Source organism: Alosa alosa, chromosome 15 (genome assembly GCF_017589495.1).
Source record: "Alosa alosa isolate M-15738 ecotype Scorff River chromosome 15, AALO_Geno_1.1, whole genome shotgun sequence".
NCBI lineage: Eukaryota > Metazoa > Chordata > Actinopteri > Clupeiformes > Clupeidae > Alosa > Alosa alosa.
This window is the reverse complement of record NC_063203.1, coordinates 26,146,316-26,173,815: the sequence shown is the minus strand read 5'-3', so window position 1 is coordinate 26,173,815 and position 27,500 is coordinate 26,146,316. Positions and strand designations below refer to the sequence as shown.

At 44.8% G+C, this 27,500-nt stretch overlaps 2 protein-coding genes across 4 annotated transcripts in view; one reads left to right on the top strand and one right to left on the bottom strand.

The window, feature by feature from the left end:
* Positions 1-22,314, top strand: part of sacs (sacsin molecular chaperone) — a 32,586-nt gene extending 10,272 nt beyond the window's left edge. For 2 of the 3 annotated variants that reach the window (XM_048264406.1, XM_048264407.1), the window contains exons 4-11: positions 585-675; positions 1,047-1,132; positions 2,203-2,314; positions 3,023-3,169; positions 3,494-5,009; positions 5,527-5,618; positions 6,381-6,407; positions 9,160-22,314. In XM_048264406.1, coding sequence (XP_048120363.1) covers positions 585-675; positions 1,047-1,132; positions 2,203-2,314; positions 3,023-3,169; positions 3,494-5,009; positions 5,527-5,618; positions 6,381-6,407; positions 9,160-20,714 — 13,626 coding nt within the window. In that variant the 3' untranslated portion in view covers positions 20,715-22,314. The remainder of the gene's footprint in view (positions 1-584; positions 676-1,046; positions 1,133-2,202; positions 2,315-3,022; positions 3,170-3,493; positions 5,010-5,526; positions 5,619-6,380; positions 6,408-9,159) is intronic. The other variant, XM_048264408.1, reaches the window with a different exon arrangement.
* Positions 22,315-22,908: 594 nt separating this feature from the next.
* The window catches only part of sgcg (sarcoglycan, gamma), a 17,189-nt gene continuing 12,597 nt past the window's right edge, over positions 22,909-27,500 (bottom strand). Inside the window, exons 6-8 of the mRNA XM_048265234.1 lie at positions 27,251-27,323; positions 25,370-25,493; positions 22,909-24,753 (exon numbers count right to left, since the gene is read on the bottom strand). Of these exons, the coding sequence (XP_048121191.1) occupies positions 24,586-24,753; positions 25,370-25,493; positions 27,251-27,323 (365 nt within the window). The 3' untranslated portion in view covers positions 22,909-24,585. The remainder of the gene's footprint in view (positions 24,754-25,369; positions 25,494-27,250; positions 27,324-27,500) is intronic.

Below are 27,500 nucleotides of genomic sequence, written 5' to 3'. Positions count from 1 at the left end.
ACAGAAAAGACCTTTCATCAGCTAGAGAGACTCTGAGCCTGACCCCCCACACCCTTATATTCTTAACTAATAGGATTTTTTTTACCTCAGGGAATAAAACTGCTGAGAGCATACTAGAGTATAAAAGAGCAAATTCCATTATGTATGTGTGTCAATGGATGTACAAAAACATTGCTTGTCGTAAAGGTTGTTGCAACCAACCAAGATATCCTGTGTCAGAAAAACGTTTTGGGTATATCTCCATCCTATACCACCTTTGTGGTGTCAATATGTTTACCTAATTTGGTAATTACAGCATGTGTTAGTAAGATGGTGCCTCCAGTGTAAAGGTTTGTTAGGTAGAGTAAACATTAGGTCCTGTAAAGGTTTGTTAGGTAGAGTAAACATTATGTCCTCTAGTGTAAGGGTGTGTTAGGTAGAGTAAACATTATGTCCTGTAAAGGTTTGTTAGGTAGAGTAAACATTATGTCCTGTAGTGTAAAGGTTTGTTAGGTAGAGTAAATATTATGTCCTGTAAAGGTTTGTTAGGTAAAGTAAACATCATGTCCTGCTATGTAAGCTAATTCCTGTTTGTGTTCTTACAGCTTCATGATGGCGTTTTGGTTGGAGATCTGGTGTCTGCAGGAAGTCCTGATGTATCTCTTACACTCACAGGAAATGGGCTGAAGGGTGGAGGTGAGTACTGTTGCGTGGCAACAGGACACTGTCATTACCACCACCATAGAAACAGTGCATGAGAGAGAGCACATTATTACTGTATTACCATTGTTAGAACTCCACAGGGTTGGCAGTAGTAAGCAACTCATTCTAACTCTTAAATACTGTTATCTGGTCCTTTATTTGTGACTCTTTGCCTGTCTTTTGAAATATTGATTAGTTTAAGCCAATATATAGACATGGAAACTCAATGATGTCATTAACAGCTCCTCTTTCAAACTGTGTGTGTGTGTGTGTGTGTGTGTGTGTGTGTGTGTGTGTGTGTGTGTGTGTGTGTGTGTGCGTGCGTGCGTGCGTGCGTGCGTGCGTGCGTGTGTGTGTGTGTGTAGGGAGGTTTGGCCAGACTACCCCTCCCCTGGTTGAGTTCCTGAAGGATATTCTTAGACGGTACCCAGAAGGAGGACAAATTCTGAAAGTAAGAATTCTTCCTTTGGGGAGTGCAGAACATGACTAAATATATAGCTCGAGAGCCCTTGGAACAGCCAGCAATGATGGAAAGGGTTGTGACATCACATGACTATGTGCGGCATTGGAGAAAGGCATTGATGTGGGGGGGGTGTTGGTTTTGGATCACAAAGCTTGCCAAATAACTAGTTAGGGTGTTCAGGCTTTAAAATAGTCCCGGCCTGGCTGTGTGTGTGTGTGTGTGTGTGTGTGTGTGTGCGTGTGTGTGTGTGTGCATGTGGCGTGTGTGTGTGTGTGTGTGTGTGTGTGTGTGGAGTGTGTGTGTGCGTGTGTGTGTGTGCGCGTGTGTGTGTGTGAGTGCGTGTGTGAGTGTGTGTGTGTGCGTGTGTGTGAGTGTATGTGTGTGTGTGTGTGTGTGTGTGTGTGTGTGCGTGTGCTGTTGGCGCTATGGGTTCATTACCTGCTGAAGTGCCAGTCATTCCACACTACTGTACAAAGGCTTAGTAAGCTAATGAGCTGGGAAGGTGAAGAAATTCCACTGGGATGAACTTGGGATAAGGTGAACTCTCTGAACTTTTAATACCGAGTCTGACCACCAATGTCCTCTATTCTTATATGCCACTGTGTGATGCATCTAGAATGTAGGAACACACTCTATAAAGAAAGTAGTGTTACTAATATTTGTTGCTCGTTAGAATCAAATGTGTTGCATATTATTTATTGAAGTGAGTTATAAGACATCTTTGGATGTAAAGTGCAATTTATCATTTAACGTAAAACAAACCATAACATTTAACATTACTTCTGATTTGTTACTGCAACACTAATTTATATGGGCTATTCAGGTTAAATACGGTTACACATTGTGAATAAGGTGTTATATGTCTTAGATATAAGAACACCTGATCAAAAGCAGACACATAATCAGTAAACAGGATCTGACAGCAGGTCTTTTTTATTTCTGAATTTCTCTGGGATTATCAGGTTTCTATCTATCTATCTATCTATCTATCTATCTATCTATCTATCTATCTATAGTATCTACAATATCTAAACATATCTATGTTCTCCCGTGTGCAGGAGCTGATTCAGAATGCAGAGGATGCGGGGGCCACGGAGGTCAAGTTCATGTTTGACGAGACTGTGTACGGGGTGGAGTCGCTATGGTCACCAGATATGGCTCAGCATCAAGGTTGCTAATTATGTTCTATGCATTTACTTACCTGTGCATTTACTTACCTGTGCTTCACTTACCTGTGCTTTACTTACCTGTGCTTCACTTACCTGTGCTCTACTTACCTGTGCTTCACTTACCTGTGCTCTACTTACCTGTGCTCTACTTACCTGTGCTTTACTTACCTGTGCTTTACTTACCTGTGCTTCACTTACCTGTGCTCTACTTACCTGTGCTCTACTTACCTGTGCTTTACTTACCTGTGCTTCACTTACCTGTGCTTTACTTACCTGTGCTTCACTTACCTGTGCTCTACTTACCTGTGCTTCACTTATTCACATACACATACACGCCGGACTCACCTGGCATAGTGGTGTAGAAAGGTGTAGAGTCCCCATGTTAGTTAGTGAAATCTTTTGTATCGTCATTCATTGATTGATAGACCGATTCATTCATTCACCCATTCACCTTGAGTCGCCTGATAAGTTGGATTGGGCACTCGATCATTTACCAACTCACTTTACTGTAATATGGTGTATTTACAGTGTCTTATATACTGTATCTTGCTTACAATGCATGTGTTAAGCCATCCAGTAAATGACAGCTATTGTTGACAATACAAATGTGCTTTGTGTTTGTGTTTATGTTTGTGTTTGTGTTTATGTTTGTGTTTGTGTTTATGTTTGTGTTTGTGTTTATGCTTCTGGTATTTGGCTGGTGCTCCAGGAACGGCTTTGTATGTGTACAACGACGCGGTGTTCACGCAGGAAGACTGGAATGGTATTCAGGAGATTGCAAGGAGCAGAAAAAGAGAGGACCCACTGAAGGTTGGACGGTTCGGCATAGGGTTCAACTCTGTGTACCACATAACAGGTAAGAATACCTATTTACTGCACGAATCTGTAAGTCTGTCTTTAAAACATGGGTTTTAGAAGTGAATAGGGATCGTTGTAGATGCAGAATTTTTGTATTAAAACACCAATGTGATGTCACAGTTGATGTGCAGATATATGTGCATGGGACAAACTATGAGCAACTTTATTAACTCTCAGGCTTCTCAGTACATCACCCAAAACTTAAAGGGCCAGCTACCTAATTAGAATTCTGCCTGTGAGGTCACATACTGTGTGCCAACATTGTACCACCATCCAATAACACCACACCTGATTGGTTGTAAATGCCTTCTGATTTCCTCAGATGTTCCGAGCATCTTCAGTGGGGATCAGATCGGAATGTTGGACCCCCACCAGACCCTGTTTGGAAACCATGAGTCTGGCCAGTGCTGGAACCTCAAGACAGACATAAAGGAGATCACAGAGCTCAACGACCAGTTCGCCCCTTACGTCGGCATATTTGGAAGTGCGGAGAAGACGCTCCAGGACGGCTACTTCCCGGGAACGCTCTTTCGCTTCCCACTCCGGGTCAAGCCCACGCAGCTGAACAGCAACGTCTACAACAAGGAGAAGGTTCTGGAGCTCTTCGAGTCGTTCAAGGCCGACGTGGACACGGTGCTGCTGTTCTTGAAGAAGGTGCGCAAGGTGTCCCTGCACGTGCGCGAGCCCGACGGCACAGAGCGGACGCTCTTCCGCGTGTGGTCAGACACGGCGGAGGACACTGACTGGAAACTGGAGCGGCCCAAGTCGCTGAAGACGCTGGGCCTGGCCATCGACAGCTACAGCAACGGCGTGCCGAGCGACCAGGTGACCTGCGCCACCTACCAGGTGGACATCCAGGTGCAGGACGAGTCGGCACGCGAGACGCAGAGAACCAGCTGGTTGGTGTGCAACGGGGTCGGAGGGCGAGGCATGTGCGCCGACCTCGATGCGCTGGCCGACGACCTCAAGTTCATCCCCACCATCGGCATCGCGCTGCCGCTCACTGGCGAGGACGCAGAGGAGATGGAGGAGGAGGAGGAGGAGGAAGGCGCTGCGTCCACCTTCGAGGGCCGAGCCTTCTGCTTCCTGCCGCTGCCGCTGGGGGACGAGAGTCTGACGGGGCTGCCGGTGCACGTGAGCGGCTTCTTCGGCCTCACCGATAACCGGCGGAGCATCAAGTGGCGGGAGGTGGACCAGTGGCGCGACCCGGCGGCGCTGTGGAACGAGCTGCTCATCGTCACGGTGATCCCGCGCGCCTACTTCACGCTGGTCACGGAGGCGGTGCGGAGGACCCAGGCCAAGAAGGACCGGGACTTCCCGCTGTCGCTGCGCGCCACCTACGCGGCCTGGCCGGACCCGGTGCGCACGCGCCCGCGCTGGAGGTCCATCCTGCAGCCGCTGTACGCCGACCTGCTCCGACAGCCGGTCATCTACTCGCTGGGCCAGAGCTGGGTGCGCGCCGACGAGGCCGTGTTCTCCGAGCTGGACCCCGAGGACGACGAGTGCGCCGCCACCGTCACCAAATACCTCCAGAGCTCAGGGATGCATCTGGCGCGCGTGCCCGCTGCCGTGGACGCCGTCCTGGCCGCTTACGCGGGCAAGCCGGACGGCGTGTGCAAGGTGACGCCGGCGTTTGTGCGCCAGGCGCTGAGGAAGTCCAAACACAAGGGGCCGGCTCAGGAGAAGCTGCAGCTGCTGGAGTTTGTGCTCAGCGACGGCGGCTACGGAGACCTCATCGGCCTGGAGCTGCTGCCGCTGCAGGACGACACCTTTGTCGCGTTCTCGTCCTCCGTCAGCGAGAAGGACGCAGTCTACATCACCTCCCAGGAGTATCCAAGGTAACCAGCTTTGACAGTCGGGGGGAGCTGTGGGCCAATTTGGGTCTAACATTCCAATGCTCATAGATTCTGAGAACAAATGAAAGGAACAAAACAGTGTACTGTGCTGTCAACAGTGCAGCTAAATGTCTGCTATCTTACCAGATGTAACTAAATTGAGTGAGACCATCCCAGCTCAGCTGTCTTCATTAGTTGCAAATTGCTTGATGGATGAGCTCCTCACTGAAACAGTTCTAACTGAACTCGTGTTCTCAGTGTTTTAGATCAGTATCTCCAACACAATAAACGCTTGGCTATGAGCTTGTCTACCCCTTGATGTAATGACTTCAGAATTTTTAAATTCAACCTCAACCCTTTACAAAACAGACAAAACAGATATTTGTGTCATTTAAAACATTTAAAAGAACACAAAATTCCATTGGCATAACATTACAATACCTTGACATATTTGACTAAAATGTTTTGCGAAAATGACTAACATCAGTGTCTCCTCCTACCCCCTCCCTCTCTCCACTAGGTGTCTGTACCCGGGGCTGGAAGGGAGATTTATCCTGGAGAGCATGGGCCCCAGGGTTATGAATAGACTGAGGGAGGCAGCCAGAAGCAGAGGTAAATCTTCACCCCTTTTTATCCCTCTTTGTACTCCGCATGGGTGCTTAAACTTATCACGTCACATTTTTATGGCCCGTGCACATGGTGTACATCTCAATACATTTCAACACCTCATTTTGGGAGACACAGAATGACAGAATGTGACCACACACATGGGTGATAATTTAGTGATATACATATTATATTATATTATATTATATTATATTATATTATATTATATATTTGATTATTATTTGAGACCGATGTGTTTGATGACATGAACACGTCACACACACACAAACACACACACACTCATTTCTCCCTTTAATAGAAAATTAAGCTGAGTGCTGCAGCCTGTGACTGCAGTACATTTATGGTGGTGAGATCAGGGAGATAGGCCAGTTCAGCATTTCACCAGCTGCCTCTCAGATGAGTGTGTGTGAGCACGGGTCTCTCTCAGCTGCCTCTCAGATGAGTGTGTGTGAGCACGGATCTCTCTACACTAAGCCTGCCCACCACCATACTGTACAGCTGCATACCCTACTAGTTACATGTGAGTGAACCTACATGTAAGAGTTATACGCATTGTCATTCTATAGATCATTATTGATACATCAACGCATACATACATTCGTCTTTAAGTATAATTTTATATTTTTATATCTTATATGTTTTCTTTCTGTTTGTTTTCTCTTAGCTTTTCTTCTATATACCGTAATCACTGATTTACTTATTTGTTTTTACATTTCTTGTGCTGATGTATCATTTCGATCCGTACAGTTCAGCAGTTTCTGTGGGGCTGCTCTGGTAAGTATGGCGAATGCACCTGACCCTGTGTGATGCCCCAGAGAGCAGGAAACCCTGGACCGAATGTGGCCCGGATTTCATCCGGGTCTGGGCCAGGTTCTCTCCAGACTCTGCTGCTCTTTGTGGGTTCAGGCTCATTGCAATGAGTGTGATCACTGAGGTGTGTGTGTGTGTGTGTGTGTGTGTGTGTGTGTGTGTGTGTGTGTGTGTGTGTGTGTGTGTGTGTGTGTGCGCACACATCGTAATCAGACTACAAATTCATCTGTAGGTAAAAACCAACTTTGAAAATCCTAACCTTCACAACAGAGATCTTATGAAGGTGTCAATCATAGTGCTTGTCTGAAGCATGGTTTCTCTAATCTCGACATGTCTTAAAGTTACATTCTTAACTGGAATGGAAGTGATCAACTCACCTTAGCATTAATCTTACAGCTGTGAATAATCAAAGTGCTGTGTTTAGTTGTTGTGATATCCTTACTAAAAAAAACTATAGAAACCGTCACAGAAATGCTGTTTTCCTCCACAAATACCATCCCAAGCCATTCTGTACTGTATTTACCCATGACTTGTATATTGGTTTCTACTGAAAATGATACTTTGATCCACTAGTGTCTAAGTCTCACATACAATACCAAACAAATGTTTTACAGAGACCAAAAGTCTCATTCTCCATTTAAACCAATTACAAACCAATTCCCATTACAGCTGCTAAAACTAGTGGTTTCTGTTGTATTTTTAATAAGGATGCCTCATATATTTAATTTTGACAGCCACTTAAATGCTTGTTGTTTATCGTTGCATTAATAAACTGTAGATGAAAGGGCAAACATGAAGGAAGTGATGCTTTCACCAAACTTCTGTACTTGCAATAGAGTTTGTCTTCTCTTCTACGAAACACAAACCAACTTGGTTCCTCAAGAAGCATCAGTTTAAATGTCTGTCCAAATTATGTTTAGGTTAATGTTAGCCATATTATACTGAAAAGCACTTGGCTTTAAGGCTGAAGTCTTGAATTACTGTCGTTGTTGACTGACTATAATGGCAATAGACCATCTGAGTCCATATTGATGTTATGCATTGCATTGCTCTTTTCCCACAGATGAACCTCATGATTGTATTATAGAGATCATTGCTAATTTGATTTATCAGCCTCCTATCGGGGACCATTAGTTTTCCTGAGGCACAGACTTTGACTTAAATTATCACAAATGCTGTTGGTCATGACTTATCCACCTACAGTTCAGCTGTGTTGGATTGTTTGACCGCAGATTGCATTGACATTTGTGCGATAACGTTATTATGATTAACGTTACTGATTAACGTTATTGTGATATTACTTCTATTCAGATCTCATTGGTTCTCAGATCTATTTATATAGCTGTCAGACATAATCTTACCTCATCAAATCACAATAGCTGCAATAAAATAAACTGTACCCTACATTCTCATCTATCTGTAACATTTGTCATTGTTAAGTTGCTATAATAAACTAAATATCTCATCAGAATTTAGTTCATTATAGTCGCAATGAATTGTTTGTAGTTAGTAATCAGTCAGTTACTAGTAGTGCTAGTAGAGTTTATACCCCTACATTCGCCTTATTCACCCGGGGGCCAGAACGAGGCTAAAGGGTACACTTGCCTTTACACCGAAGTCCAGCAGATGGTGGTGGTAATGCACTCCGTTTGCAAACTGCCACAAAAAAAAACTCACCGAAAAAGAAGGGTTCACTGGCCTGTTCTGGCCTCCCTTTAGCCTCGTTCTGGCCGCCGGGTGAATAAGGGGAATGTAGCCGTGGGTGATTTCCTCACTGCAACTCACCACAGGAGTGTTTCAAGCTCTAGCCAGGTGGCTGCGAGGGGGAAATTCACCTGCCTCTTTAATTCAGTTCTGTTCAATTCAGTTTGATTTATGTAGCGCAATAGAACGAAACATGTCTCCAGATGCTTTTACAAAGCCCAGTCTGAACTGAACATGAACCTTGATCAGGGACATACTGTATGTAGCTTTCAGTCTGCATAGTTGGTCACACTTTGGACGTTCTGACCAGAGCTACATTTGTAGAGGAACGTTTCGGAGTGTGTGCTGCATGCCTTGCAATCTCACGGGTGATTGTGGCTGTGCCATGAATGGTCTGGACACTAAATGGTCTGCAGTGTTATAACAATAGTATTGGCATATTGGTCCTGCTTTAAAACGCAACTGTGGTGATACAATTATGTGTTTTCCTATAAATTGATTTATCTAAGAGTGCATTTGTAATTGCATAAGTTACAGCTGGATTTAATTCTCTTAATGCATGCTTAACATTCATCGAAAGACCCATTGAGTTATTGGGTACATTTTTCTGTAACAGCCCCCAAAGGCAAAAGCCATGAAATATGTCTCTACAAGCTTATCGATCCAGGCTAACATGTATTTTTATAACCCACCTTTTATGAATATGGGGCAGATGGGAGAAAGTGATTTACATGTGGCAGTCTCCTTCATTATGAAAATGGGTCACAGCAGCTCAAACATTTTAAGGCATTTGAGCAGCTGAACATTTTAAATGACTGAGAATTAATCCAGAAGACCCATACGTAATACAAAGGCAAAAGTCATGAAATATGCCTACATTACATTATTACTGATAATGAATCGAAATTACAACCACATCTTCAATCACCAATGTGTGAATATTTATTACTTTGTCATTTAAGAGACTTGTCACTGTAACACACTAACATGTATGTCTGTCTCTGTCTCACAGGGAGACCGTGTACTCAGGTACAAGTCCTTACCCCTGAACGGTCGGCTCGACTCATAAAGGAAATCCTGACGACAGCTTGGCCCTCCAGAGAGTTCTCTGTTCCTTGGACCCCTGGAAATCAAGAGAAGAAACACCCAACAGCCGCCTGGCTTAAAATGATTTGGCGGCACCTCTACATTAACTTTGCAGATGACCTTAGTATGTTTGAAGACATGCCTTTGATCCCAAATATGCCACTCGATGAAAGCGGAGGCTCCCTGGACATCCTGCGTCTCAAAACTCCATCTCCCATAATTCTTATGAATGAGGAGGAGGGCCCTCTTCCTGAATGCCTTCTTGAAGTCATGAGAAAGATTGGTGGAGTCGTTGTGAAAAAACTGGATCCGTGTATACAGCACCCACTGTTGAAAAACTACATTCACCATTCATCCCCGAGCACATTACTGCAAATAATGGACCGGGCCTCTACACAGAGACTAGTCAGTCAGGTGTCTGCACTCACAGCAAAACAAAAGATTGCCTTGAGGAGCTTCCTAGCTGGTCTGTCTGAAGTTACAGAGAAAGAGAGGCGAATCATCCTAGAGCTTCCCATCTTTGAGCGAGTCGGGACATCCACATCCAAAAGCAGCCGCCCGTTCACCTCCCTGAGAGGAGCCAGGGCGATACACCACTCTGCCAAATATCCCTCAGATGTGAAGCTGTCTATAAACGTGGTGGATAGCAGCGATGAGGCAACCATCCGCCTGGTGAAGCTGCTGAATGTTGAACAGGTGAAAAGCACTGAATGCCTGAAGGTGATCGTCCAGGACTTTGAAAAGGGTTTCTACACAAAAGAGGAAATCAACAAAATCATGCTGTGGGGTCTGACTCACCTGTCCTTCCTGAAGAATGAAAATAAAGCAGTGATTGGCTGGCTATCCTCCCTGAAGTTCATCCATACCACCCCCACAGCAAAACCCGTCGCGGCCCCAGATCTCTTTGACCCTGAGCTTGAGATTCTTCAGGAGCTCTTCTACATGGAAGAAAAGAACAGGTTTCCCCCCAACACATACACATCATCCCCTGATGTCCTCCATTCCCTGAGGCAGCTGGGATTGAAGAATGAAGTGCAGCTGACTGAGAAAGATGTCCTTCAAGTGGCTCAGAAAATCGAGGATTTGCAGGGGAAGAGCAAACCCGACTGGGACCCCCTCCTGAAGAAAGCAAAAACACTACTGACGATACTCAACAAACAGACAAAACTGGTGAAGACCTCTGAGGCCCAGGCTACCCTCCAGAGACTAAAGTGGGTGCCTGTGTGCAAAGACAGACCTCTGAATTACCCCAAATCTCTCGCCTGGAGGGGAGACGACTGCAGCATCAACTCCTTCTCAGAAATGTGTGACATCTCTCACGCAGTGCTCGTGGGATCCTCTGTGGCTCTGGTTGAACGCACCTCTGCAGGCATGAAGAAAGCCCTGAAGTTATCCATCGAGCCTCAAGTTGATCAAGTGCTGCAGCACTTAAAAGCTGTAAACGACTGGCACAGATCTCAGAAATTCACCACAGATGACTGGTACCAGTTTCAGCAGATTTTGTGTGAGATTTATGACTTCATGCAAACACATTTAGAGGATGCAAGAGAAGCAATGAAGTCACTGCTTTTTGATTGGGTGTGGACTGGCAAAACATTCACATCCCCTGGATACACTGTGCTAAAGCCCCTCCCTGACCTGGACCTGCAGCCATACCTATACTCGTTGCCAAAAACCATTGCAAAGTTTCACAAGCTCTTCCAGTTTTGTGGTTCTGTTGAAGAGGTTGTCCCCAGTCATGTGTTTGAAGTGGTGAGAACAATCAGAGAGCGATGTGAGGAAGACATGACAAAGCATGACAGCAAACACAACCTCCTCCTTTTGATTAACATACTGCGCTGGCTTTACAATAGCCAAATATCTGTTGATGCCGACATGCATATTCCCATCTTGAACTACAAAGAGCCAAGCAAACTAGTCATGAAACCTATTCATGAATGCACTTACTGTGACATTAAGGTGGATGACTTAAATGATTTACTTGAGGATGTGTCTGAGCCCATTATCCTGGTGCATGATGATATCCCTATGAAGACTGCTGAATGGTTGAAAGTGCCGTGTCTGAGCACCCGATTGATAAATCCTGAAAATCTTGGCTTTGAACAGTCTGGCCAAAGAGAGCCTCTCACAGTGAGAATAAAGAACATTCTAGAAGAATATCCTTCTGTTTCAGACATTTTCAAGGAGCTTCTTCAGAATGCTGATGATGCAAGCGCCACTGAGTGCAGCTTCCTGATTGACATGCGAAAGAATCAGGACATACGAGAAAACCTTCTAGACCCAGGCATGGTCATTTGCCATGGACCTGCACTGTGGTCATTCAACAACTCTGTGTTCTCAGACACTGACTTCCTGAATATCACCAGATTGGGTGGGTCTATGAAAAGATGTGAGGCAGACAAAGTTGGTAAATTTGGCCTTGGCTTCAACTCAGTTTATCATGTGACCGATATACCCATTATTTTGAGCAGGGAATTCATGATCATGTTTGATCCCAACATTAACCACATAAGCAAACACATCCGAGACAAATCAAACCCTGGAATCAAAATCAACTGGAGCAAACAGCAAAAACGTCTAAGGAAGTTTCCCAATCAGTTCAAACCTTTCATTAATGTCTTCAACTGCCTGCTTCCACTTTCTGAAGAATCTCCCTATAAGTACAATGGCACCCTCTTCAGACTGCCTTTCAGGACAGAACAGGAGTCATCAGTGAGTGAAATCAGTAGTGTCTACTACAACACCACAGACATATACTCACTTGTTGATGAGTTTAGCATCTGTGGCCACCGGCTTATCCTCTTCACGCAACATGTTGGCACAATGGTCCTCAAGTATCTGAAGTATGAGGAACCAAATCCTGCTGCAGCACAGGATGTGGTGACCATCAACAAAAGTGTTTGGTCATCTAAGGCATCATATGGGCCACTGAGCATTCTCAAGTCGGCAGCAAAGGTCATGAAAAAGGTTGCAAACACTAACAGAGTTCCTGCAGATGTCCCCAAGTCTGGCTGCATCATAAGGATCATAGTGGAGGAGTATCATAACGTCTTCAGACGCATCGTTGATCTCCACTCTCCCCTGTTTCGAAGCTCCGAGGAAGACCCATCCTCATACTTTGAGCAGGCAGCCAAGGGCGTTCAGACCCGACGACTCACAGATGAGATGCCCCAGAAAGGGGTTGAGGTGTCAAACTGGCTCATCTGCTCGTGCATGGATGTGACCGAAGCCCTGAAGTTCTCCCTGAGTGAAAGTGGCAGGCGGCTTGGGCTGGTGCCTTGTGGAGGTGTGGGAGTCTTACTCACTGAGGAAGAGAACCGGAAATGGACTGTGAGGACCAATCCAGCTGCGATCGGAGAGGTGTTTTGCTACCTACCCCTCCGTATTAAAACTGGCCTCCCAGTACACATAAATGGATGTTTCGCTGTCACATCCAACCGTAAGGAGATTTGGAAAACAGACACCAAAGGCCAGTGGAATTCCATCTTCATGAGGCATGTAATCGTCAAAGCATACCTGGCCGCGCTGAACATGCTATGCACCATGGCTGAAAATGGTGAACTGCTCGATTACAGCTATTACTCTGCATGGCCAGACCCTGGAGCTGTCCATGATGACTTTACACTGATTAGCCAGGGGGTTTATCAAGAAATCGCCAAAGGCGATGACAGTGACAGCGCAAAAGTCTTCTCAGATGGCAAAACATGGGTGTCGATTAAGTACGTCAGGTTTCTTGATGACACTTTACTCAGCAGGCCTGATATAGGCCCAGCTGCCTTCAAGATATTCCTGAAGTACCTGAAGAAGTGTGGGTCTAAAGACCTTTGTGCTGTTGAGTTGCCTGACTGGGTCAAAGAGGGCTTTGAGGATGCTGGGTGCAAAGGCAAGCTGATGGAAAACACCCTGACAGAGAAACAGTTTTTCTCTGACGTTTTTTTCCCCCACATTGAAGACATCAGCCAAGAGCTGCGAGACCCACTTATGCATTACGTCCTAAATGACAAACTGGAGGAGTTTTCATCCCTTCTCAGAGAGACACCATGCATCCCTTGCTGTGGTCCATCTCAAAAGCTGGTTTTGCCATCCCGACTTATTCATCCAGAAGGAAGAGTAGCTAAGCTCTATGACACACATGATGGACGTTTTCCAGAGGGAACTGCGAAAGACTACTTGAACCCTGTGTGCCTTGTGAAGTTGGTACAGCTTGGCATGGTGAAGGATGACCTATCTTGGGAGGACCTGATAGAACGTGCCGACTCTGTTCTGGGTCTCAACGAAAGTGACCACTTAGCTGCCTGTCAAAGGAGCAGCATCCTGCTAAGCCTTGTCGACGAGAAGCTGAAAGTAAGAGACGCTCAAGCAAAGGAGTACCTGGAGAGGTTGCAAAATATTAAGTTCCTCCCTTTCTTGACCAAACCGGCTGGGTTTTCTCTGCCTTGGCATGGGAATAACTTCCCTCAGTCAACCATGTTTTCTACCACAGAACTTTTTACCACAGACCACCAAGACACTGTCTGCTTGATGAAGCCAATTCTGAATGAAAACTCCCCATCGTTCAAAGGTTGTGGTCCAATCACACTGGCAGTGAAAGACTTCCTTGGACTCATTAAAAAGCCACCTGTAGAACTGGTCATAAATCAACTACAAGAACTATCAAAATCCTTTGATGGGGTCACATTATACCAAGAAAACATAACAAATGCCTGCTACAAGTATCTACATGAGGAAATGATGCAGAACACTGCAGCAAAAGAAGAAATCATGAAGGAGTTGAAAACCTTCTGTTCAATATTAGTGGAGAACACCTATGTGGTTCCATCGAAAGTAGCCTTCCAACTGAACTTTGATGCTGCACCATACCTTTATCAACTCCCCAACAAGTACAGAAACAGCTGCCGTGAGCTCTTTGAGAACGTTGGAGTGCAGCCCAGCTTTACTGTCGAAAACTTCTCAGCAGTTCTTCAGCTGATAAAACAGGAGTGTGGGAGAGGACCACTCACAGAGGATAACTTCCAGCTCTCCAGAAGAATAATCAGTGAGGGTATATGGGGCATGATCAGAGACAAAAACCAAGAGTTCTGCCAAAGTACATATGGAGAGATCCTTCTACCTGATAACCATTCTATTCTTCAGCCATCAAAATCCCTCTGCTATAATGACTGTCCCTGGATTAATGTAAGGGATACGACTGTGAAATATTGCCATGGAGACATTCCAAGAGAGGTAGCTGTGAAATTAGGAGCTGTGCCAAAAAGACATAAAGCTTTGGAAAGATATGCCTCTAATGTTTGCTTTACGACCCTTGGAAGTGAGTTTGGGCAGAAGGAGAAATTGACAAGCAGAATAAAAAGCATTCTAAATGCCTACCCATCAGAGAAGGAGATGTTAAAAGAGCTCTTACAGAATGCAGATGATGCCAAAGCAACAGAGATTTACTTTGTGTTTGATCCGAGGACACACCCAACTGACAGGATTTTTGATGACAAATGGGTACCGATGCAAGGACCTTCTCTCTGCGTTTACAACAACCAGCCTTTCACTGAGGATGATGTCAGGGGTATTCAGAATCTGGGGAGAGGCACAAAAGAAGCCAATCCTGGCAAAACTGGACAGTATGGCATTGGCTTTAACTCAGTCTACCACATTACAGACTGCCCGTCATTCATATCTAACAATGACATCCTCTGCATCTTTGATCCCCATGCCAGATACTCACCAGGGGCCACGTCTGTCAGTCCTGGAAGAATGTTCCGAGATTTAGACTCTGACTTCAGATCTCAGTTCTCAGATGTTCTAAACCTGTACCTAGGAAATCACTTCAAGCTGGATCGTTCCACTATGTTCCGGTTCCCTATCCGTTCATCTGAGATGGCAAAAATCTCAGAGATCAGCTCTGTGCCTGCCTCAGATCGAATGGTGCAAAATCTCCTGGAAAAACTAAGAACCGACGGAGCTGAACTTCTCATGTTTCTGAACCACATGGAGAAGATATCCATCTGTGAAATAGAGAATGGCACAGGGGACCTGAAAGTCTTGTACTCTGTGACTGCTAAAATCACAGATGGTGATAGACTGAAGCGAAAACAGTTCCATGCTTCTGTGGTAGACAGTGTGACGAAGAAAAAACAGCTCAACCAAATTCCTGTTCAGCAGATAACGTACACCATGGACATAGAGGACTCAGATGGGAACCTAACCACGTGGCTGATTTGCAATCGATCTGGCTTCTCTGATATGGAAATTGTCTCAAAAAGTGTAATCTCAGCCCACAAAAATGAAGACATAACTCTCTTTCCTCGTGGAGGGGTGGCAGCATGCATTAGCCACAACTACAAGAAACCACACAGAGCTTTTTGCTTTCTTCCCCTCTCTCTGGAAACTGGTCTGCCATTTCATGTAAATGGACACTTTGCACTGGACTCAGCCAGACGAAACCTGTGGAGGGATGACAATGGCGTAGGCGTAAGGAGTGACTGGAACTATAACTTAATGACATCACTGATAGCACCAGCTTATGTAGAGTTGTTGATTCAACTGAAAAGGCGTTGTTTTCCTGGTTCTGATCCCACTATGACCATTTTGCAGAGCACACCAATCCATACTGTGAAAGACATCCTGAGGAAGTTCCTGTTTTTCTTTCCTGTGAACAGGCTTGACATCCAACCTGATTGGTACTGCCTGTTAAAAGCAATCTACAATTGTATTCATGCGGATCTGAAGAGATTGCTTCCTGTTGTCAGGGCACCCCACATTGACAATGCAGACATACATTCAGCTGTCTTCATCTCATGGGTCAACACAACAACAAATAAGGGCCGAGCATTCTTTGACAACCTTCTGCAAGATGAGTTGCAGCACCTCAAGAATACAGAGTACAATGTCATGAGTCGCAAAAGTGTTGCAGACAACATCTACAGACTTAAATCCATGCTCTTAGACATTGGCTTCAATTTAGTCTACAGTTGTGATGAAACAGCAAGTCTGTATCTCTGCCTTGAAGATGCAGGGATTCCAGTGAGCTACGTCACACCGGAGGATGTTCGCAACTTTCTGTTGACGTTCTCATCCCCAGACACCTCCTGTCAGGTGGGTAAGTTGCCCTGCCGTCTCCAACAGTCAAACTTCAAGCTGTTTCATAGCCTAAAGCTCCTGGTGGATTACTGCTTTAAAGATGTGGAGGAAAATGACGTCAGCATAGAGGGCCTACCACTGCTTATCACAATGGACAACATACTTCAAGTGTTCGATTCCAAACGACCAAAGTTCCTCACCCCACACCATGAACTGATTTCATCCAGGAAGGAGCTATTCATGAACACAATGTACATGCGATATAGTACTGTCCTGTACAAGGCAGGTGTAGCAAAGGTCTTTGATATCAACAGCTTTGGAGACCTGCTAGGATCTGTTCTTCCACGAGAATACCGAACGAGGCTAGCTGTTCGATGGAAAGATAGCTATGCCAGTGAGTCATGGTTGAGAAGTACCTGGCACTTCATCAGTGAGAACATAATCCCAAAAGAGGAGCAGACAGACATCAAGCCAAAATTTGAGACAGTCCTGGACATTCTCAAAGACTGGGCTTTGCTGCCAGGCATTAAATTTATGGTATCAAGCAGCAAGCTGGTTGTGCCTGAGCATGATGTCTTACTCCCCCTGAGTCTAATATATGCAGCCATCTTTCCCAATGGTCAAAATGACAAAGTCTTTCATACACTGATGAAAGCAGGATGCATCCAACTTGCCGTGAACAAGATATGTGCCAAGGAGAATCCAATCTTGCCACTGTTGGCCCAGCATACTGCAAACATAGACAATCCATGCAGCATTCTGAAAGCCCTGGAATACATAATCCAAACATCAGCTTTCAAAACAAGCAGCCTAACTGACAAAGACTTTGAGTCACTTTTGCTGTACTTCAACTGTAACTTGGGCAGCCTCTCCCAAGATGATGTGCAGAATTTAAAGCTACTGCCCATCTACCGGGCAGTTAGTGGTAGATACCTAAGCATTGCAAACTTTGCATCATGCTATGTTCTCACAACAATCATTCCCTCTCCTGACATGGAGAAATGGGCCCACACCACATCTTCTACCTTCCTGGTTGACAACCCACAATTGAAAGAACTCTACAGTTTCCTTGGGTGCAACCCAATCGATGATCTTGAAGTCTACCTGAAGCATCTTCTTCCAAAGTTTGACATATTGACCTATGATGCCAAAATACAACACCTTGTGTACTTGAAGGAAAGATTATTAGCCATGGAGGAGTCATCTACGATCAAAGATCAGCTGTATGAAAAACTGGAGAGTCTGTCTTTCATATATGATACAATGAACAGACTAAAGCCTGCCAAAGCATTCTCTGATCAAACCGTGAAGGTCTTTGAGGTGATGCTTTCCACCAAAGCATTCATACCCAATGATTTCTTCAGGAAGATTGAGCAAGTGTCAAAGCCAAAAAATGGGACCTCCTTCCTCACCTCTTGGATCACATTCCTCCGTAACATAGGTCTGAAATACAATGTGTCACAGGCACAGATTCTCCAGTTCGCAAAAGAGGTCAGTGTCAAAGCCCCAACTGAAAACTGGACCAAGGAAAAGACACAGAGTATTGTCGATGTTCTCCTCAATCATATATTTAATGAGAGGACTGATCTTTTTGAAGGCACTTTTCTCAAAGAATTAGCTATGATTCCATTTCTGTGTCCAGAGAGAGCACCTGCTGAACTTCTGCGATTGCACCCTCAGTTTCAAGAAATTAACAGCACTCTTCCTTTGATTCGATTCAGTGGCTCCCAAGTTAACCCCAAATTCAAACAAACAGATGTCATCCAACTTCTCTGGACATCTTGCCCAATTCTTCCTGAGAAGGCCACTCCAGCAAGCATTAAAGACCAAGAGGGTAGCTCACAGCTTGGTCAGGAACAACTTGACTTAGTTCTGACAACACTGAATGTAAACTTTGATCCTCCACTGGAGAAAGTCATAAGCAATTGCAAAAACATATGCAACATTTCCAATGTTGATGATGACACAGTGAAAACCAGAAATAAAGTTCTGAGATGCACCTATGAATTCCTGAATGCAGACAAGAGAGACTTTCGTTATTTGCTGAGAGGAGTGAGTTTTGTCATGGTTGAAGAAGGTTGGAAGCTTCTTAAACCAGAGGAGGTTGTCATCAATTTGGATAATGAGTCTGACTTTAAACCATACCTATACAAACTCCCCCTTGAACTTGGCACCTTTCATCAGCTTTTTAAAATGCTGGGCACTGAGGATGTTGTGTCAACCAAACAGTACCTTGAGGTCCTCTCCCGGATATACAGAAATTCAGAGGGAAAGCGTCTTGATCCAAATGAAATGAGAACTGTGAAAAGAGCAGTGTCTGGGCTTTTCAAAAGTCTCCAGAATGACCCAGTTGAAATTCGCAAAGACCTAGACAGCCTCAGAGACCTCACATTTTACCTGCCTAGTCACGATGGCCGCCTCACAAAATCCAACACTCTGGTGTTTGATGATGCCCCACACTACAAAAGCAGAATCCAGGGTAATGTTGGCGTTCAGATGCTTGTTGATTTGAGTCAGTGCTACCTTGGTAAAGATCATGCCTTTCACACCAAGCTGATCATGTTGCTCCCACAAAAGCTGAGGCCAAGATTACTGAGCAGCATTTTGGAGGAGCAGTTAGATGAAGAGTCACCCAAAATGTGCCAATTTGGGGCCCACTGCTCATTACAGGGGCGACTTCAGCTCCTTCTCTCATCTGAGCAATTCATCACAGGCATGATTAGAATAATGAAGCACGAGAATGAAAATGCCTACATGGTGAACGAGGAAAAAGCCATCAGACTTTGCAAAGCTTTATGCGAGGGCTTGAAGGTGTCCTGCTTTGAGAAGCTACAGACGACTTTGCGAGTCAAAGGGTGCAGTCCCATCCCACACAGTCGCAGTGAAACTCTGGCCTTCCTGAAAAGGTATGGCACAGCAGTCATTCATCTGTACATACAGCATTCAGACAGCAAAGATATCAACTTCCTCCTGGCCCTGGCTATGACACTCAAATCTGCAACAGACAATTTGATATCAGACACCTCATATCTGATTGCCATGCTGGGATGTAATGACATATATAGAATCACAGAGAAACTAGACAATCTTGGTGTCAAGTATGACTCGACTGAACCCTCGAAACTTGAGCTTCCACTCCCTGGAACGCCGATACCAGCAGAGATTCATCACATCCTTCTTATGGACCCATTGAATGTGTTTTATCCAGGGGAGTATGTGGGATACCTCGTAGACTCAGAGGGAGGAGACATTTTTGGTTCTTACCAACCAACTTACACATATGCAATTATAGTTCAAGAGGTAGAGAGAGAAGAGGATGACAATCCGAGTTTCCTTGGAAAATACTTTCAAATTGACATTGGCTACAGCGAGTACAAAATAGTCAGTTCCCTTGACCTGTACAAATTCTCCAGACAAGATGAAAGCACACACATCAGAGATGGTACCCCTTCTACACCAGATAGTCCATCGGAGTCTGCCTCTCCTGGACCACGGATGGTGCCTCCCATGTTCCCAGGGAAGGAAAATCATAGAGCTCCCCCTTCAAAAGTGTCTCCCAAAAAGATCAAACTCAATGCCCTCCCAGAAATCCTGAGGGAGGTGACCTCTGTCGTCGAGCAAGCGTGGAAGCTTCCGGAGACCGAGAGGAAGAAGATCATTCGACGGCTCTACCTCAAGTGGCACCCGGACAAAAATGCAGAAAATTTGGACATCGCCACGGAGGTCTTCAAGCACCTTCAGAACGAGATCAACAGAATGGAGAAGCAGAGCCAGGCGGACCAGGCTGCAGAACGCGCCACCCGTAGGCCCTTTTCCACATCCTCCACCCGCTTCCAGTCAGAGAAGTTTTCATTTCAAAGATTCTACACATCCTGGAATCAGGAAGCCACTAGCCATAAGTCAGAACGACAGCAGTTCCGGGAGAATTTTACAAGCTATTCAGGCTCTACGCATACAAGCCGCTTCTTTGTACCCCCTACATTCAAGTCAGTTGGCAACCCCGTGGAAGCTCGGCGGTGGCTCAGGCAAGCAAGGGCCAACTTCTCGGCAGCGAGAAACGACCTGCATAAGAACGCTAATGAGTGGGTGTGCTTTAAGTGCTACCTGGCTACCAAGTTAGCGCTGATAGCTGCAGATTACTCTGTGCGAGGGAAGTCTGACAAAGATGTGAAACCCACCGCCTTGGCCCAGAAAGTGGAAGAGTACAACAGCCAATTGTCGGGGCTGGCACAGGATGTGAACATCCTGGAAGGTTACGGAGTGGACAGTCTGAGAACGCGCTATCCCGACCTCCTGCCTTTCCCCCAGATCCCAAATGACAGATACACTTCTGAAGTGGCAATGCGGGTGATGGAATGTACAGCTCGAATCATTATCAAACTCGAGGCATTTGTGCAGCAAAAATTGTAATGCACATTAAGTTCTTCCAGACCTCAGTTGGGTTGTTGGACCCGTCATGGCCCAAATGCAAGACAAAAATGCATAAGTCTTCAGAAATATAAATTAGCTGAATAGCTGTGTGCTGAATGCTGGCAGGTTACACAACGTTTTAAAGGCAAAAACATGTATCCTTCTGGCAGCTTAGGTGTACAGTGTCAGTCATGGTACGGTACTTTCATGCTTGTTGTAAATATCTATGGCTCTCTCTATATAAAAAGCACTGTTAAGAAACTGGAAAAAATGCAAGGTTGCTTTAACCGTTTGCAAAAGGAACAATCGAAAACTCAAACCTGCAATTGTCTGCAAATCTGCAGTGTAGATACAAAACCAGGCCCAGCAATACTTATTGTATTTTTTTTAACCAAAGTCTTGTGTTCAGTAAGTTTGCTGTCAGGAAAAAAAAAACAAACAAAACAAAGATGACAACAAAATGCTGCTTTTTTACTTTTACCTTTTTGAAAATGTATATTTTCCTGCCATAGATTATCAAATGAATATTTGAAATTTTTATTCAGCATGTATTTGCACTGTTTTAAGGAGCGCTTGTGTGACTGCATTGGCTGGGAGGTTCAGGGCCCGTGTGTAACAGCAGTTTATCGCAATACTTCCCTTCGACCATGGAGTGCATTGTCATTCAGCGTAACATACACATGTAGTTGCTCATTAATTGACTGGCTGGTAGTGTCAGACGATCCTTATGGGTCTCCAAGGGCCATTAGACTGTGAACTACACTGACGAATGTAATTTCTTGCTTGTCAATCTGCTGTGTATGTTTGTTTTGGGGGGGATGCCTCGACGCTGACCGCCACGACGTGAACACAATGCCTGTCTGTCTGTTTGTGACTCCAATAACCAGTTAGACAACACGAATGTTGTGGTACGTTTGGAGCGTAGTCGCAGACACTGTTGTACAATGTCCCTGTCATTACCCACATGAACGCATCTTTGACACGTATTTCTTTCATTACCAGTAGATAGCCGTAAAGACTCTTTTGTCTGATTGGGTTGAATGGTAACTTAAATCTGTGAATGTTAGCGATGTAGTGGAATGTCTCTTACTTAGATGATAATCTGCTGTATGTAGAGAATTTGCTCTGAAGCAAATGTAAAAAGAAAAAGTTCTTGCCAACATTCTTTTGTTTTGTTTTGTTTTTGTTTTGTTTTGTTCTTGTGTTTATGGTCTTTAAAGGCTAAACTGTCTTCATAGCAGGGGCAAACTACAGGTGACATAATCATGTGGTGCTCAATATTATGTAATTTATCGTGCCCTTCACAGTTTTTCATTTTCATGTACAATTACTGGGAATTCAACTACGCAAACACTTGGTACAGATTTTTTGTTGTTGTTGTTGTTGTTATTGGTTATGTGTTATGTGTACATTGAGTTGATTGAGTCTTTTCCAAAATTAAGATGTTTTGGTTTCTTATTTTCGTACCTGTAAACTGTCTTATTACAACTCAAGATCATTTTGAGGTTTGCCACTCTGGGTGTCATGAGTACTTTCTGCATTGAATTATTTGTTGAAGTACACAGTGCCATAGTTGTAATAAACCCCTCAGTACCAACAATCTGCTCTTTCTTTGTGTCACATGACATGACGTGAGTGTGTTTAATGTGCCAAACTGAGTCAACAAGTTTAAATAGGCTTCTGAGTATTTGGGGGCAGCTGTGGCCTGCTGGTTAGGGGATCAGTCGTGTGACCGAAGGGGGCTTCTGAGTATTTGGGGGCAGCTGTGGCCTGCTGGTTAGGGGATCAGTCGTGTGACCGAAGGGCAGCTGGTTCGATCCCTGACTGGTGGAGAAAATGTGAGTCGGGGGCTCTCCCATATCCACATCCAAGCCGAACCACTGTTTTGGGATTGTGTTTGTTCACTACTCAATATGTGCTGTGTGTGTGTGTTTACGAATTACAAAATGCAGAGAAAGAATTTCCTTCAAAATGATTGTATCTATCTGAAAACAAATATGCCAAGGAAATGTATCATTGCTGAAAGGACTACACAGTGGTCTTTTATGACACAGAAATTATCATACAATGCCCTCAGTACTACACCACTACTAATATTTGACAATATTTTTGAATACCTCTAGAATTATTTTCATCCAGTTGTTCCATATGGAGGCAAACATTTGTATGAAAGAATTACAGTTGAGTAGCCAGGTCAAAGAACTGTCTGATTTATTCAGGGAGAGTTCAATGTCATCTTTACTTACTTTTGTGTTCTTTTGTTCCCATGTGCAGCATGAGTCGGGTGATGATGATATAACACACTGGATATAATTATGAACCACTCCAAAAACTAAATACTTCGACATATATCACACTTCAGGAACAACTAATGGATCAAAGCATTTTTACTACAGATAAAAACAGTTTTTCTTCTGAAATTGACAGAAAAAAAAGACCACAAGATGGCACTACAACACAGATTTTCAATTTGTGGACTTTTTCCAGGAATGTCCACTGGATGGTGATATGATGCCATTACTGTAACAAAAAAGATTAACATAGCGCTTTCTTATAATGATGCACATGTGTAGATAGACGTGCTGACCATCATATATTTCCCTCAAAAAAAATATAAAGCTTATGTACTTAAGTTATTAAGTAAAAACACCACAAATTAACAAAATGGAAAACAAAATACAAAACTTCCTCTTGACGCCACAGTGAGGCACAACACGCATAAGGCTACATGCAATGACACTACAATCTAAATATTTTTGTTGCTTTGTACTTAGTAGTACATAATAGTTATGGATTTTATCAGTTTGAGATAACAGACCCCTCTCTGTACAACAGTTGTGAAGTAGTTATGGATAATTGTTTTGTACATGACACATACACACATGAACATGCCCAAACATTCATATAGAAAACGCACACACCCACACACACATGCTCACACACATGCACACAGACAGACAGACAGACAGACAGACAGACAGACAGAGACACACTCACTCACTCTCACACACACACTCACTCACGCACACACACACACACACACACGCGCGCACACAGAGACAGACACAGACAGACAGAGAGACACACTCACACTCTCTCACACACTTTAATTTCATATTATTTATATCATTATTGCACCTCAAATATATATTGCATAGGATGCAAGCTGTTGACCAGCTCTTCATTTGCCCAGCCCTCATACTGAAGATATTTAAATTAAGCCCCTACTGAACGGCAGCTCCCTAAAGCATAAGTCATCTCATGTGGCAGCTGCAGCTCCATACACAAACAAACAAACAAAAACACAACCTATTCACGGTCTTGCAGAACTAGATGTGATCTAGCCAGTGCTTTATTATATGAGAGCACGGTATCTGGAGACTTTTTGGTATTGAATCAAATTTTTGGTATTGAATCAAATTTCTGGTATTGAATTGTGGAGGGAGCAGAAAGAGATGCAAGCTGGCTTGTCGAAAACCAGTCCAGAATTTGACCAAAGCACAAATTGCCTTTGCTGTTTTGAATTACTGTATTTCTACTTTTTAACACTTACAACTAACATAACTGTTAACACTATAATGACTTGAACCCAGTACTGTCAAACTCACATGTCTACCACACGCCCTGCTCCATAGACTTTTACTGTCTGACACCACCACCACATTCTCAAAACCAATGTGTGCGATATTCCGTACTCAGCAGTTTCACATAAAGTTGTGCTTCCTCCTGTCAGTAGAGAGACCCTGCCGTCCAAGGACCCGACCACTTAGGTAAGGTAGATAGATGCTGTGCCTGGATGGACATCAAGCCAGGTGTGTCTGACCCGTGGGTCAGTCCCGCGCGTCATTGGTCCGGTGGACCGGGGCCGCTGTTAGCACTGTTGGCTGTTGCTGCAGGTGGAGGTGAAGGCGGCCTTGGAGAGGAAGAGCTTGCCGCTGTTGGGGCACACACACACCTCGTAGAGGCCCTGGGCGCCTCCCGTGCCCGCCGTGCCAAGGCGCAGGTTGGGCAGCCGCAACATCTCGGCATCTAGGACCAGCTGCCCAGAATGGAAGCACACAGCAGACACATCATTAAAAAATCAGACACAGAGACACGGGCACACACACACACACACACACAGATGCCAGACACATCATTAAAAATGACACACACACAAACACCAGACACATCGTTACAAAATCAGACACACACACTCTCTCTCTCTCTCTCTCTCACACACACACACACACACACACACACACACACACACACACACACACACACACACACACACACACACACACACAGAGCTTTCAGGCATGCAATGTGCTTGAATAAAAAGCTGGCCAGCTTATATGTTTTTACGGCACTTGACACAGAAGTGGTTTATATCACTGTCAGAACGATGCACATTTCTTGATAAAAGCACTTTAAATATAACCTTTTTTTACTTAAGCTCACTCAATGACATCAACAAGTGTCCATCATAGACAACATATAGGGAACAACTATGGAAAATAGACTTCAATGGACATCACAGACTAAAGGACATTCATTTGTAAGCCCACCATGCTTGCAATCCATTATAGAGGACATGGACATGTTTATGAAATATTGCATGGGCACACAGTTGTTATTCCTATGTAAACAGACTGAATGAGATCACTTCCTACCAGGCCATCGTTGGAGTGCAGCAGGACGTCCATATTGGATGTGGCCGAGAGGCGTCCTGACAGCGCTTTGATGTGTACGCCGCCTGGGGCGTCCATGCTGAGAGAGCGGGTCGGGGCGTCCAGCCTGTCATATGGGAACACACACACACACACACACACACGCACACACACACGCTTTAGCAAAAAACAGCTAAAGAGGACTCAAGCAGAGAAAGCCCAAAAGTCAGACAAGTCTGGTTTTAAACGTTTCTGCGTTTTAATCCTGGGCTGTACAGATAAGTACACACACACACACACACACACACACACACACACACAATTCCTCCTTTTTTCTCACTTAACCAGATTTTCCTTTCCACTGCGAGGATCCAAGACGCGCTGCAGCCAGGCGTGTGGGTGAACTGAGTCATCAGTGGACGGGCCCACAAGGAAAGACGCCGCGGTCCCCAGAGTAGCCACACCGAACACAACAACGCCTCAATACTTTCCCTTCCCTCAAGCCCAACGAGGGGAAAGCAGTAAAAGTCAGTGGAGCTGCTTTTACACAGCGCTTGTTAAGTCAGCAGAGCACTCCAAGGCTCCTTGGCTTCTGAGTTACCCAACAGCTACAAACAAAGCAGCTCAGAGGCTCTCTGACCTAAATTGGCTCACTTGCACATAAAGCAGCCCATTATACTGAATTAAAAAAAAACAAACACATGTTGTATCACAGATTTCAATGTACAAAATGTACAAAATATAAAATGTACAGTCTTCTCACTGCACCATTCAGATACCCGGTGCATAGTGAGCCCACTGACACACAGTGGCAGTCCAGGTGAGGGCAGGACAGTAGCGGTGTGGTGAATATGTGACACCATCCAGGTGAGGGCAGGTGATGGCAATATATGACACCATCCAGGTGAGGGCAATATGACACCATCCAGGTGAGGGCAGTACAGGTGTGGTGTGGTGAATATATGACACCATCCAGGTGAGGGCAGTACAGGTGTGGTGTGGTGAATATATGACACCATCCAGGTGAGGGCAGTACAGGTGTGGTGTGGTGAACATGGATATTAGAAAGCTAGATACCGCATTGGGCTCAAGTTGTATTAGGTGGCATACGTAAACGTGGGGACAACACTTTTACTGTCTATGGGCAACACTGAGACACCTGTCTGATTTCCAGTCAGAGTCACCTGTTCCTCCATTGGCCTCCAGTGATTGTTGCCCCCACCAAGATGGCGTCGCTATTTACGTACGTTTTGGAGCCCAATGAGGTATCTAGCTTTCTAATATCTATGGTGGTGAATATATGACACCATCCAGGTGAGGGCAGTACAGGTGTGGTGTAGTGAATATGACACCATCCAGGTGAGGGCAGTACAGGTGTGATGTAGCGAATATATGACACCATCCAGGTGAGGGCAGTACAGGTGTGGTGTAGTGAATATATGACACCATCCAGGTGAGGGCAGTACAGTACTGATATGGTGAGTATGTGCAGCAGTCTGGGGTGTCTAGACAGGTGACTACAGAAGTGACCTTAAGTGCCCTTAGTGTAAGGCACTTAACACCAAACTGCTCCCTGTGTGTGTGTGTGTGTGTGTGTGTGTGTGTGTGTGTGTGTGTGTGTGTGTGTGTGTTGTGCATGCACCCACCTACTGAGTCTGCTGATTGCACACTGCTCCTAGTTCTAATTGTTCACTACTCCTTGCATGTGTGTGTGTTTGTGTGTGTGTGTGTTTGTGTGCGTGCGTGTGTGTGTGTGTGTGTTCATTGCTCACAGATGTGCACAGAACAGGACCTTAAAAGCCCTTAGTGCAGGCACCTAACACTAAACTGCTTCCTGTGTGTGTGTGTGTGTGTGTGTGTGTGTGTGTGTGTGTGGTAACCCACCTCAGGTCTTTGGACATCTCTCCTCTGATGAGGGGTGTCTGCACCGAGTGCTGGAAGATAGCACCTTCAGGACCTGGAGCATAAAGCAGAACATACTCAGGAAGGCACACACTGTTCACCACTAGTCCTGTTACAGTCTGAATGGCTTCAGTCCTTTTTCTGAATTTTAGCATATGAACGCTCGTCTAGATATTACCACTAAATGAGAAAGAAGATATTTGAGCTGGAAATGGTGCAGTATCCCATATTT